Source organism: Garra rufa, chromosome 9 (assembly GCF_049309525.1).
Source record: "Garra rufa chromosome 9, GarRuf1.0, whole genome shotgun sequence".
In the NCBI taxonomy this organism is placed as follows: domain Eukaryota; kingdom Metazoa; phylum Chordata; class Actinopteri; order Cypriniformes; family Cyprinidae; genus Garra; species Garra rufa.
Genome location: NC_133369.1, coordinates 39863573 through 39878587, shown reverse-complemented (window position 1 = coordinate 39878587; position 15015 = coordinate 39863573). Strand labels below are relative to the sequence as shown.

The 15015-nt window shown below is 38.9% G+C and overlaps 1 protein-coding gene across 2 annotated transcripts in view; it reads right to left on the bottom strand.

Annotated features, from left to right (window-relative positions):
- The window catches only part of fhod3b (formin homology 2 domain containing 3b), a 247069-nt gene extending 235893 nt beyond the window's left edge, over window positions 1-11176 (bottom strand). For both annotated transcript variants that reach the window (XM_073846964.1, XM_073846965.1), the window contains exon 1: window positions 10778-11176. In XM_073846964.1, coding sequence (XP_073703065.1) covers window positions 10778-10942 — 165 coding nt within the window. In that variant the 5' untranslated portion in view covers window positions 10943-11176. The remainder of the gene's footprint in view (window positions 1-10777) is intronic.
- Window positions 11177-15015: the final 3839 nt, after the last annotated feature.

Genomic DNA, 15015 nt, shown 5'->3' with positions numbered 1-15015 from the left:
ATGCTGGGAGACCAGCTAAAACCAGCTACTTCCATCTTAAACCAGTTAAGACCAGCCAACCAGCCTAGGCTGGTTTTAGCTGTTTTTTTTTTTTCAGCAGGGATGTAGCGCATGTTCTGTAAATGTCCCAAACAAGCACACAAAATGCACACGGAAATGAATTCAGGTAAACTATGTCCCTTTTTGACACTGTCTCACTGTAAAAAAAAAAATAAATACACCTAAACTAACCCTAACACATGAAACTGTATGTGAAAATGTAAAACACACAGGTAGGACTAAACAAACAAGCTCTGGAATCAACAGTAGTGCAAAGGATTAGAGCGGTGGCAACGACTGCAGGTCCGGAAGAGCTGCTAATCTGAGCCCAGAGCTCCTGGATTAACATTACAACCGACGGTTCCCCACCCAGCCTCTGACCCTGTGACCCTGTGGTCATGGGGATGGAAAGCCAGGCCTGGACTTCCTCTTCCAACCACAGAACACAGCGCTGGCAAGCGAGCACAGATATGGGGATGGCCTAAAAATAAGAGCACACTGGGAACTAGCGTCGCTCTCCAAATCCACACGCAAAATTTCATCCTCAATTTCAACTCCAAGCTCAGTTTTAGCCAGTCAAGGGAAGAAAGGTTTCTCATTCAGAAAAGTCGCTCCGTTTCAGTCGCCACAGTCACCCTGAACTCCTCAGGTCGTGCCGAATAAAATCTAAAACAACATTCTGCTAACTTCAATGTAGCATATTAACCAAGCTGCTTTTATTAAATCTGTGAACTGTGAAACTGACAGCGGTCTACACGTTCCAGAGAGTCTAGTTCTACATCAAAGACATAATTAAATGACGTAACAATCCGCAGCGGCTAAATCAATCACCCGTTGACACGCTTCACCCGCTTGATGTGTGTTAACAATAAGTATTTTTGTGTTTGTTTCCATTTTATAAATATAACACTGTCTGTGGTTACCTGCTAAATATGCAGCGCGCAATTAGCAAGCATGTTAAAAAGGGTTTGTCGCATGTATGCTGACCACAACAGCAATCATTTGTGTTTCAAAGGCGTGTGAAGCCAACGAGAAACGTGGAGCTTTTTTTCTGCAGACGGTGCCGAAAAATACAGAGGAAAAGTCACTGGGCTGCAAAAACCTCAACTCTGCATAACAATGTGTAAGGCTAATCCAGAGTTCAACCGCAAATGTGAAGGGCTAGCCTGTATTTTACAGCATTTAGCATAACTTCTCATTACCAGACTCTGTAATTTCGGCAAAATTCATGCGCAAACAGAAAAGGCTTCCCGAAAAAAGTAACTCACTGAAGGGCCGCATCCATCAAGAGGAAGAGTGAGAGATCTGTGTGTGCATGTGTGTCTGTGAAAGTGAGAAATGTCTGTTTACCAGATGAATGAAAAATAAAACCTTCTATCCTTTTCACACCCTGCTGAAAAAACCAGCATATGCTGGTTTTTTCAGCAGTCATTCAACTTAATTTCAAATTATCTAACCATTAAAAATACCTCAAATTATTAGCATTATCAGTGAATTTTACTTCCGTAATGCGGCATATTTGTGAAAAAGGATATTCAGTGAAGAAAATAATTGGTGGCACTATTTTATCTGTCAAGAATTGATTCGATCATGAAAAATGGGTGTTACAGTTGAGGTCAAACGTTTACACACACCTTGCAGAATCTGCAAAATGTTAACTGCTTTAGCAAAATGAGAGGGATCATACAAAATTCATGTAATTTTTTTTTTAGTACTGATTTGAATAAGACATATTTCACATTCCTGGTGAAAAAAACTGCATATGCTGGTTAGGTAGTTTTGATACTGGGATCCCTGTAGAAAAAAAAAAACATCTAAAACCAGCCTAGGCTGGTTGGCTGGTCTTAGCTGGTGTAATCTGGAAGTAGCTGGTTTTAGCTGGTCTCCCAGCCTGGCCAGACTGGTCAGGCTGGTTTTAGCTGGTGGTTTCCCAGACTGACCAGCTAAGACCAGCCTGGAAAAGTGGCAAAAACCTTCTAAAACCAGCCTGCTGACCAGCTAAAACAAGGCTGGTTGACCAGCTAAAACCAGCCAACCAGCCTAGGCTGGTTTTAGCAGTTTTTTTTTTTTTTTTACCAGGGACGCTGGTTAGGTATGTTTTGATGAAGGTTTAAGCTGGTTTTGCAAAGAACCAGCAAAAACCAGCTAAGAACCAGCATAAACCAGCAAAGGACCATCTTAAACCAGCATCAAAACTTACCTAACCAGCATACATACACTTGATTCTTAATAACATGTTCTTATCTGAATGATCCACCACTGTTTTCTTTGTTTAGTGATATTTGTTCATGAGTCCTAACAGTTAAACTGCCCGCTGTTCTTTAGAAAAATCCTTCAGGTCCCACAATTTTTTTGGTTTAGAGCATTTTTGTGTATTTGAACCCTTTCCAACAATGAATTACAGAAGGTTCAAACACTGACGTTTAAGAAGGATAAACGATGCATTCCATGCTGAAAAAAAAACAGCTAAAACCAGCCTAGGCTGGTTGGCTGGTATTAGCTGGTTTAAGCTGAAAGAAGCTGGTTTCAGCTAAGACCAGCCTGACCAGTCTGGCCAGGCTGCAAAAGTAGCCGAAACCCCTCTAAAACCAGCCTGCTGACCAGCTAAAACCAGGCTGGTTTACCAGCTAGAACCAGCCAACCAGCCTAGGCTGGTTTTAGCTGTTTTTTTTTCACCAGGGTTAAGAGCCTGAAAACTTTTAGAATTCGAAGATCACAGTAAATTTATCTTATTTTGTCTTCTCCCTGCTGATAAAAACAGCTAATACCAGCCTAGGCTGGTTGGCTGGTCTTAGCTGGTTTAAGATGGAAGTAGCTGGTTTTAGCTGGTCTCCCAGCCTGGCCAGGCTGGTCAGGCTGGTTTTAGCTGGTGGTTTCCCAGCCTGACCAGCTAAGACCAGCCTGACCAGCCTGGCCAGGCTGGAAAAGTGGCCAAAACCCCTCTAAAACCAGCCTGCCTTCCAGCTATGACCAGCTAAAACCAGGCTGGTTGACCAGCTAAAACCAGCCAACCAGCCTAGGCTGGTTTTAGCTGTTTTTTTCACCAGGGCTGGGAAACATGTAAGTATCTTCTGTAGCTTCTAAAGGGCAGTACTAAATGAAAAAAAAAAAGATATTTAGGCAAATTAAGAAAAAAGTACACATCTTCATTCTGTTTCAAAAGTTTTCACTCCCCGGCTCTTAATGCATAGTTTTTCCTTCTGAAGCATCAGTGAGTGTTTGAACCTTCTGTAATAGTTGCATATGAGTCCCTCAGTTGTCCTCAGTGTAAAAGATGGATCTCAAATCATACAGTCAGTGTTGAAAAGGGTTCAAATACACAAAAATGCTGAAAAAAACAATGAATTCAGAAAGGATTTTTCTGAAGAACAGCAGGCAGTTTAGCAGGTCAGAACAAGCAAGAGACTCGTGAACAACTATCACTAAATAAAAAAACACAGATATGTAGGTGTATGTAAACTTTTGACCTCAACTGTACATACCAAAACAATGTCTGGGTAGCTCTTTGGCTGTTAGTTTAAATTATCCTATAGACCGTCTGACCTAAGTGTCATCAGCAGAAAGCGAAAGTCGTTTCAGATGAAGAGCAAGTTACTACATTTTGATTAATGATTACAAATTCCATTTTTTTTTTCTCCTTTGGAATAGCATGCAGCAATAAAGCATTCATAATAAGAACACAATGTGTAATATGCAATCAGTTTGGTGGGTGTTGTAATCTTCTGCAAGATAAAACAAAACTCAAAGTTGCATCTGGCCCAGATGTTCTCTCAAAGCAGTACATCCTTAACTGCGACCAATCAATCCAGAAACAAAATGACTAAACCATCTGAATATATTCTATCGACTAAGGTCAGAATATATTGCAAACTAGTGGTGTGACTGAATAATATATTATATATTGCTGCAAAAGATTTTAAATAAATGCTGTTCTTTTGTAATGAATGCTGTTCTAAACACTGAAGACTGGAGTAATTGCTGATAAAAATTCAGCTTTGCATCAAGAAATAATAGAAAACAGTTGCAAAAATATTACAGTTTTTTTCAGTATTTTTGATCAAATAAATGCAGCCTTGATGAACAAAAGAAATATTATTAAAAACTGATCCCAAACGTATGCCACACATAAACTGACCCTCTGATGCCCTACGGAAACATTACTTGTTCTTCCCAGTTAAGCAATAACTGCTCACCCAAGTGACTCAACTAATCATAGCCAACACCAGTGTCACACCATATGGTTCATGTTTCTCAGCTAAGATCTATTTCACTAACCCCTGCATCCTGGATAAACAATGTATAATGCTGCTAAAACATGTCTGTATATCGTACATATAAATATTAGAATTCCTCTTTGTTTTATTCAGACAAATGTCCCAGCCATTTTATAACCAAGTTCCAAATTCTTGATGGAATCATTCGACTATATTAAAATACTCCACTAATGCGCTTTTTGATTAACAACATAAAAGTTACGACATCCTTGTATGACACCCTGGACACATAATAAAGCATGTCACATCTGTTAGTCTTGTTGTAAATGAAAATAACAATCAAGACAAAGATGGACTGTGTTCAACTGAACGAATCCAACTGGCTCATTTGTAGGCTGATGTTAAATAACATGCCAGCTCATCACATCCCCTTTCCTCGCTCTCTCTCTCTTTCGGACTTTCTCGGTTTCAACGGTCACCATACATCTCTTTCCTTCTCTGACACTCCCATTATCTCTGTGGTTCCTTATACTGACTGCTTCATTGTGATTTTTGGGAAAAACAAACTGTTGGCTTAAAGAGAATTTGAATCATATCTCATGTTGCTAAGCTGCCAACAATGGATTGTTTTAAACTGAGAATTGCGTGGAGGAAGTCGAACGCTTTGCTGGGAGCTTCTGATGCACTAGAGAAATGATGCCCTTGAGGATTCATCGCATTCTGGATGAATACCCAGATTTACAATAGTGCTCACAAGTTCCAGTGGATGCTGTTTACTGGAAGAACCCTTCAGATCTGGTGCCTTCAGAAGTGAAGCAGATCTTACATGATAGGACATGTTTGCATGAAAGTTGTTTAAAAATACAGCTATTATCTCCAATTGTGATCATGCATGTTTAGATCTGTACCTCAATATGACAAAATATGATATAATTGCTACTACTTTTGATTTTGCTAAATTGACTTATTTAGTGAGAGTAAGACCTGTAAAATGCACTGTCTGAATTGCACACAGTACACTCTTAAAAAAAAAGTGCCACAGCGATGCCATAGAAGAACCATTTTTGGTTCCACAAAGAACCATTCAGTTAAAGGTTCTTTAAAGAACCATCTCTTTCTTACCCTTTTATAATCTGAAGAACCTTCTTTTGCCACAAAGAACCTTCTGTTAAACAGAAAGGTTCTTCAGAAGTTAAAGGTTCCTTATGGAACCATTTAGACAAAAAAGGTCTCATGACGAAAACGCACCTGCGGGAACTTTTTCGCAAGACGCAAAGTATATATGTGACCCTGGACCACAAAACCAGTCTTAAGTCGCTGGGGTATATTTGTAGCTATAGCCAAAAATACATTGTATGGGTCAAAATGATTGATTTTTCTTTTATGCCAAAAATCAATAGGAAATTAAGTAAAGATCATGTTCCATGAAGAGTTTTTGTAAAATTCCTACTATAAATATATCAAAATGTAATTTTTGATTAGTAATATGCATTGTTAAGAACTTAATTGGGAGAATTTAAAGGTGATTTTCTCAGTATTTTGATTTTTTTGCACCGTCAGATTCCAGATTTTCAAATAGATGTATCTCGGCCAAATATTGTCCTATACTAACAAACCATACATCAATAGAAGGCTTGATTAGTGAGCTTTCATATGATGTATACATCTCAGTTTTGTCAAATTTAACCTTGTGACTGGTTTTGTGGTCCAGGGTCACATATATCAATGCAGTTTCCAAGAGAAATTAACACTAGAGGTGGTAAAAGAGTGAGCACTTGTAATTGTTTTCATACACAGTTATGATTACAGCTCCATATGTTTCGTTTTCTGGAAAAAAGAAGCTTGTACTTAGGATGCGGAGTCCTTGGGTTCAAATCCTGTGAAAAACATGACCCACAATGAACAAGCTGAAAGATGAGATATCAAAACAGCATGCTTGCGATTGCGTTTTTACGTCACATTCACTTTTGTTCATACTATCGGGTAGGTTTAGGTGTAGTGCAGATGGTATGTTATTTAAAAATGTCACAAAGCATTAGAGTTATAGCCCTCAACATTTCAGGTCAGAATTGTAGTGACGCATCCAAAACAAATATCATATTAAATGTACCATATGTATGTTTATCTGTCTTGCAAAAAAGTTTTCACAGGTATGTTTTTGTCATGAGATCAGGTTGAGTAAAACAATGTGACCAACTTGACCCTGTTACAAAGTCTTTCCTATTAAAATGAATGGTTTTGTCTGTGAAAACTGCACTGGAAAAAAAGCACACTTGTTTATTTCTGTATGTATTTCGTACATCATTTCTCTCACAAACTGATGAAAGTCAAAAGTTTACATACACTTTGCAGAATCTGCAAAATGTTAAGTATTTTACCTAAATAAGATCATAGAAAATGCATGTTATTACAGAAGGTTATTACTGATGCTCCAGAAGCAAACACAATGCATTAAGAGCTGGGGGTGAAAACTTTTGAATTTGAAGATCAGGGTAAATTTAACTTATTTTGTCTTCTGGGAAACATGCGAGTATCTTCTGTAGCTTCTGAAGGGCAGTGCTAAATGAAAAATAAATATGATATTTAGGCGAAATAAGAAAAATGTTCATTCTGTTCAAAAGTTTACACCGCCTGGCTCTCAATGCATTGGTTTTCCTTCTGAAGCATCAGTGAGCGTTTGAACCCTCTGTAATAGTTGCATATGAGTCCCTCAGTTGTCCTCAATGTGAAAAGATGGATCTCAAAATCATACAGTCATTACTGGAAAGGGTTCAAAATACACAAAAATGGATAAAACCAAAGAATTTGTGGGACCTAAAGATTTTTTCTGAAGAACGGCAGACAGTTTAACAGTTCAGGACAAACAAGAGACTCATAAACAACTATCACTAAACAAAAAAAAAACACACACAGCTGTGGATCATTCAGGTAACAGCATAGTATTAAGAATCAAGTGTATGTAAACTTTTGAACAGGGTTGTTTTTATAAATACAACTATTATTTTCTCTTGTGGACTATATGTAAACGTCTTTTATGTGGAATATCTTATTCAGATCAGTACTAAAAAATAACATGCACTTTGTATGATCCCTCTTATTTTGGTCAAATAATTAACATTTTGCAGATTCTGCAAGGTGTATGTAAACTTTTGACTTCGACTGTGGTTCTAAGACAAGACGTCCCATTTTGGTGTCCACATCAAATTAAATTTACAAAAGTAATTTTATATGCATAGATCACATACCAAATGCAAGTAAAGAGTCTACTTCAATGTTTCAAATAACTTTTGTTATAAAAAGTCCAAATATGGGTGAAATAAGGTTCCACCATCATTCAGTGAAACTGATATATTTAAATATCTAAAAATGAAACAACATTCCTATTCTGACCTGCACTTTTTAAAATACAAAAAAGAAAGAGTGATAATCCTGAAATCTGAAAGTACTAACTAAAAGACTGAAAGTCTTTCAATGACATCTATTGATTCTGGTTTTAAATATGAACATGATATGCCGGTTGCATTTTCTGTAAAAATGTATGATAGACATTATTTTTTGCTCAGAAAAGTAAACTAACAGGACACATTCTGAACTATGAGAAAACATTTTTTAAAGCTGTATTAAACTTTTATTGTTTTGATGCTTGAAAACCCCTTTTTAACATTTACCAACAATAAACTTTTTAGATAACTTAATTTTTTTGGTTATGTCTATGACATTAGGTCATTAGGAAAGTATAAAGTAGTACAAATTCTAATTCTAAAACAAAAGTCAAGTAACTAATGAGCATCTGGACCTATTTATCCATCTGTTGAAAATGTTTCCTCACTTATTCAAGTGATTTAAGGAACCGTCTTAATGAGAAGGACTGAGCCGCAGAAATACTTGCATGCTTGTTTGTTCTGGAAAGGTCAGTACTTCAAATCACAGTAATGCTCCACTCATAATGAAGCAGCTGCGAGGCACTAAAAGTTCCATCGATGACTGGTAGGCTAGCGGTTGAGTCACGCTAACTTTTACCTGGTGAACAATCACAAATTACCTAATGGCAACACAGAGTTGACATTCACCTGTTTGGAAACTACAGGTGGAGTACACAAGAGAACAGTAATGTTCCCATACAAACAACAAGCTGCACACCAAACAGGGTGGTTCGTCCCCCTGGAGGACCTTTTTATCTGGACGGTCAGCACTGACATTGCCAATGACAGCTGTAGATTCCTGAGTATGTGGACACGGCGTGTTCAAGCATTCAGTCCACCCAAGTATGGCACGCAGCTGCTGTGCATTCCTCTAAGACCACAATAATAGCACTCCTAAAACCTGCTTAAAGGATAACACTGTTTATGTGGTGGAAATGAACCAAGTTTAAGACAACAATTATATCTTCCACAGTTGGAGAAGAACCTCGGTTGTTTTGGGTCATGCCTGTAATGAAGGAGAGCTGGGTAATTTAGAGGTGAGGTTTATTACAGGCTGCGAGGAGAGACAGGATGTGAATACTTACACTATCAACACCAGTTACCTGTCATTCCTATTATGATATCGGAAAACGGATTGCTTTTAGACAATACCGCTAATATAGTTTTGTTATTGACTGTATTTAAAATAGTATCCGAGTCTGAAAAGGTGTGCTTTAGATGCACTGACAATAACAAACAACCCGGTGTGTACACAGGACAGTGCGGACCGTGGTGCAGTGCAGCCCAAGACGCACTGAAGTCCTGACATCATATCACTTCTCTCTAACAGTGCATTGGCACTGCATAGACGCTATGGCAAGCCAATTTAACATTAGTTCTTTTACACTATGTGACTTGGCATATTTCTAACTATACTGAAAACAAAATAGTACATAGTAAAATTTTATCATCTGGCTTTATTTAAGTCATTCCAGTCAAAATCTACCTAAATAAATTCAACGAAACTCATTTTAAGCATTAAATTAAGTAATAATGGCTTTTAAAGTAACAATGTGGATTACCACTATTTACAGTGTGCTAGTTATTCCAAAAGTGACCAGTATATTTTTCAGGTTCACTGGTGATTATTCATTAGTAGCCTACTGGTCACCAACAATAACCAGTCCACTTCAATTAGTCACTAGTACTTATTCTTTATGTTTCTAACTAGTAACTATACTTTAGTTTCTTGTAACCACTTGCTATTTTTTGTCAACTGAAATTGTGGTTTAAAAATCAACTATTTACTTCAGACTCCAAATATTAGTTTTACTAGTAACCAGGAACAGCATTTTTTAGTTATGTGTAACTATTCAGATATGCTTATTGAACAGATTACTTATTTATTTGAACGAATACACTGGTGCCTATTTATTAGACGCTTTGGTAACACTTTACAATAAGGTTTCATTAGAATTACTTTAGTTAACATGAACTACGAATGAACAATACAGCATTTATTAATCTTCGTTCATATATATTTCAGCATTTATGAATGCATTATTAAAATCAAAAGTTGTGTTTGTTAACATTAGTAAATGCACTGTGAACTAACATGGACTAACAATGAACAACTGTATTTTATTAACTATGTTAACAAAGATAAATACTGTAATACATGTACTGTTCATTATTTGTTCATGTTAACTAATGATAACTACACCATATTGTAAAGTGTTATCAACACATTTATCTATCCAAACTGCTACTGGCAATATTTCCTTTGCTACGAATTAGTTAAAATTGTTGTTTACAAATTATTAGTCAGAACAGCTACTTTATAGTTGACTGGTATGCTAGAAAACTGAAACCAATAACTAAAGAATAAGCACTAGTAATGAAGCTGTAGCACTTTATTTGACAGTCCTGTTCCACATACGCATACATATTATGTACTTATAGTTATTACAATAATTAGGTAATAACTAGGTTCTAACTCTAAAGTATTGCCGCGTTCCAGACAACCCGTTACCTGTGTTTTTCCAACCTTCTACCCGTGAAAGTGCACTGGAACTGCAGTCAAACCCGTGACTTCCTACCTGTGAACTTGTACTAGATTGATGTACTCCTAATTCCGAGTTCTGACGTGACATAGCCCGCAAAACAACAATAATAATAATAATAATAATAATAATAATAATAGTAAATGTGCTCAGGCAGTTTGGCGTGACTTGCCTGGAACGCTACAAAGTTGTGAGTCGTGGTTTGAAGTCATAATTCACGGGCTCAAAAACCTGCCTGGAACGCAGCATATAAGTACATGTAAGTGCATGTACTGCAAAATAAAGTGCAACCAATGAAACATTAACATACTAGTCAATATTCAAGTAATTACTGATAAATAGACAATAAGAACTAATAACAAATACAGATGCTAGTTTTAAGTTTTAGGCAATAATTGTTAAAAAGGCTTGCCATATAACTGCATGATGCCCTCCAGAATTACTGCAATAACAAAACATTTGTGCGCTGCATCAGATACAGATGTAAATTCCTCTAATAAACACAGTCATTTAGAGAGAGTGAATACAACTATGTTTGCATTGGAGGTGTCTGTCATACCTTGTGAGGGGCTTTCAGAAGTCTGTGAACTCCAGCGATCTGATTGATGAGCGGAATATCCTCTCTGAATGTGAAATGTGGGGGTCTGGTCGGCTCCGGAAAATTTGTGCTATTAAATGGATCAGTATCATCTAAGAACTGCACCCTGCATGCAAACGTAGCCATGGTACATCCATACACGTCGATTTGGGAAAAGTCGGTACAACAACAAAAAAGTGTAGAGCGACCAAAAAATCCTTTAGATTAGACGCAGTGTAAAAGTGTCAAGAATCCAGGTACGGAGCGTCCTACTGCGATGTCCTCTGTTAGTGTTCAGTAGTTTCTCGTAAGAGGAGGGCCGGTAATATCCAAGGGCATGTCGGGCAGGCAAGGTGCTGAGGCAGACTGCTGCAGACGGGACGGGACGGGACATCTACAGTCTGTCTGGTGACTAGAGCGATGCAGTACGTGAGCGGGATTGGGGGACTCCCTCCAGTCACATCAGTGAAGGTATGAAAGCAAGAGCCGGAGTTCTCGCGACACCTAGTGGTGAAATTTATATCAGCGCTTTTGCTTTAATGTATGCATATCTAAACTTGTCCATGTGTGACCCAGCACCACAAAACTAAATGAGCTTTCAACTGATGCATGGTTTGTTAGGATAGGATAATATTTGGCTGTGGGGAGCCAAAAACTAGCCTGGGATTCCCCATGCTGCCTTGCACGCAGCGCGATTTTATTCGTGCTACTAGGCAGCCTGGAAACCATGGACCAAATTTTCACCTCAGATAGGGAACCAATCACAGAACGGAGAGGGAGCAGCAAGAAAAAGACGCCTTCTATGCGACTCACCGAAGCAGTTTATTTATAATTATGGATCCAGCATGGCAGCAGACGCTAAGTTATCTTTCGATGCAGCCTTAAGGCCCTTTCACACGGGACGCGGCAGTCGCGAGTGTCTAGTTCATTTTCAATGGGAGACATGTGGCAAGCGGCAAACCGCGGGCTGTTGCACTGGCGGCGTGGAGGCGGAGCGCAAGCGGTGCTCGTGCACCCAAAATCCTGCCGCTTCCACGGGCACGGCGCTTCGCGGCAAGCGCCGCCAAAGATAAAAATATTTTATCTTTTTGTGAGCGGCTTTAACCAATAAGTGAACAGATTATTAACAACCAATCATAAAATATTTAACTGAACTTATAATAGAGGAGAAGATTGTTTTAAGTGTGCTGGATTTCCCAGAACTGTATGAATCATCTAAAATCTCATACTTTGGGTGAGCACACAAGTTAGTTTGCCAGGTAAAAATACAAATATGTACAAAGTGTCCAAACAATACATTATTATGCGTGGTGTTATAATAAACTATGTCTTTCAAAATTTGAATAATAATAATGACAATAATTAATGACAGGATGACACAAACACAATTTTCCGTTTTATTTAGACTTTTAAGCAACTGTAACTATGGCAACGTCCGCCCCCAGACCGCGTCGCGAACACTGCCTCAACTGCACAAAACGCTTCCACTACAAGAGAAGGCGGCAGCCGCGCAGCGATTTCACCGCCTTGCCGCGTCCCGTGTGAAAGGGCCTTTAGATCGTGTTCTCAGTAGTGTAGAACGCAAGTTTATTTTGAAAAAAGAGCAACTTTTGGCATTAAACCATTTTCATAATGTATTTGCCCTGCTACCAACAGGCTTTGGCAAAAGCCTCATATATCAACTAGCCCCGTTAGTGGCCAACACCGTGTCTACACGCGTCGCAACAGCTAAAGTCTGTCTACACTGGACGCGACAAAGCGACTGTTGCAAATCATTTAAACTTTGTGTGAGCACGTCATAAATAGAACGCGGCAGCAGATTAATGTCGGGGATTTGCCGTGTCGTGTCGCGCCGCTTGCGTCCGGTGTAGACATGGTGTTAAGCAAGGGGGCTTAGCGAGACCCCAGTCATTATGGTTATCTCGCCATAAATCCAGTGTTGCCAACTTTTTTCAATGGAAAGTAGCTATACCCCGCTTGAAAAGTCGCCAAATGTCGCTAAATGACGTCATACGCTCATTAGCATATTCATGACGTCAGTACGTCGTATTGTCTTGCGTCTCTGTGCTCACATACTGCTATTTGATGCAGCCAAATTCAATAAAACTGTTTTCATTTATACAGTATATTTCATAGATATATTGATATATTTTATGGTTTCTTTTGTCAGACAACGGAGTAAATATGAAATAGTGACTGAAACGCAGCCCATTAGGACTACATAACTGGCTCTCGAAGATATATCTACACTAAAAATGTGATTCATAATCACGACACTGTCTAAAAAAATCAAATACACATACGATTAAGACAATGGCTGTGCTGTGATTTCGGGCTATACTTGCATGTAAAATAGAGTTAGAAGCATCAGAATATATTTTTTTATATGAAAATGCTGCTTCTCTGCCGCTCACTGAACAGAGCAGACGCAGATAGAGAGAGAGAGGGAGAGCGCGCGCGCTGGGAAAGCACGACTTCACGCTCGCGCGGCAGTACCAGAGAGTCTCATAAGCTAAATAAGGTTTTTCCAAGAAGTCGCTAGATTTGTCGCTAGGCGCTTTTTTTGAAAAAAAGTCGCTAAGGGGGTCTGAAAAGTCGCTAAATATAGCGACAAAGTCGCCAAGTTGGCAACACTGCATAAATCGCCCTAATGGAGGACCAGGTACATACGTCATCCGGTATAATTGAAACGATTGGCTATGAGCTACGCACAGGCGCATTTGATGGACATTTGTAGTGCCCAATTAACGGCTCTGGGCATTCGTAAACCACGCCTCAAATACGAGAAAATGAACATGTGGTTCCCAGACCACGAATCATGACGTTGTCATGAAGTGGTTTGGCGTTAGCCAGGCTAGCCAAAAACTCTAAAAATTTAGAAAATCGTCTTTAAAGTTGTTAGCAACGCATCTTACTAATCAAAAATTTAATTTTGATATATTTAATGTGAATATGATCTTTACTTAATATAATGATTTTTGGCATAAAAGAAAAATGAGTCATTTTGACCCATACAATGTCTATTTGCCTATTGCTACAAATATACCCGTGCTACTTAAAGGTTGTATCAGCGATTTCTAGCCTGAAACATAAAGTGTCAAATTCAGCTGACCTTTCATCACGATCCGCTCGCTGCCTGCCCCATAAATTGTCTGTGAAAAAACCGCGTCTCTCTGGTCAGCCTAGGGTCCGAGATATGCCAAAAAAACAATCGGCACTACCAACCTTTCCACAGAAAAACAAACAGTGTTCAAACCAATCAGCGTCAGGGGTTTGGTGTTGTGGAGATTCGCTCTGCCTCCCTCACATCCCAGCACCAGTAGGAAAGTCCACAACACCAAACCCCTGACGCTGATTGGTTGGAACACTGTTTGTTTATCTGTGGAATAGTTGATAGCGCCGATTGTTTTTTTGGCATATCTCGGACCCTAGGCTGACCAGAGAGACGCGGTTTTTTCACAGACAATTTATGGGGCAGGCAGCGAGCGGATCGTGAAGAAAGGTCAGCTGAAATTGACACTTTATGTTTTAGGCTAGAAATCGCTGATACAACCTTTAAGACTAGTTTTGTGGTCCAGAGTCACACATATTAAACTATTTATTCCATCAAAGGGATTATCGGATGCCCATTTTTCACAAGTTCATATGATTCTTTAGGGTCTCAATGAAAAGTCTCTAATATACTTTGGTTAAAAATTTCTCGATAGTAGTGTAAAAAAAAACACCCTTTTACCTTGCAAAAACAGCTCTGCTCGCCCCGCCCCTCTCTGCTGAGGGATTAGGAACTGTAATGTTTACTTTAGCTGCATTTAGCCGCGTTTATCGGTGAAACTTGCCAACAAGCACATTATTAAGAAAGGACATTTGCAAAGATGCATAAAAAAACCCCTTATACTCACTTCTGCTATGGGTGAAGCTGCATCAGGAACAATTTTCACAAAGATAAATGCATATGTAGATCGGAATTGGCGCTTTCCATTTAAAACGAAAGTAATGTTAAACCACTGTGTCTCAGCGGCTCAGATGTCGGGAGTAAATGAATACTGCTATGTTCATTATTACATCCAACAACAGAAGACTTCAATCACTCAGTTAGAGTTTTCTCCTGCACCTGAGTCACACAATGGTGATCGGAGTCGAACTGTTTCAGCTCGGTGAGGGCGGGTCTAAGGTAAGGTGCTCATGTCAATCAACTATCGTGGAGTGGCCTCTGTCGTGTT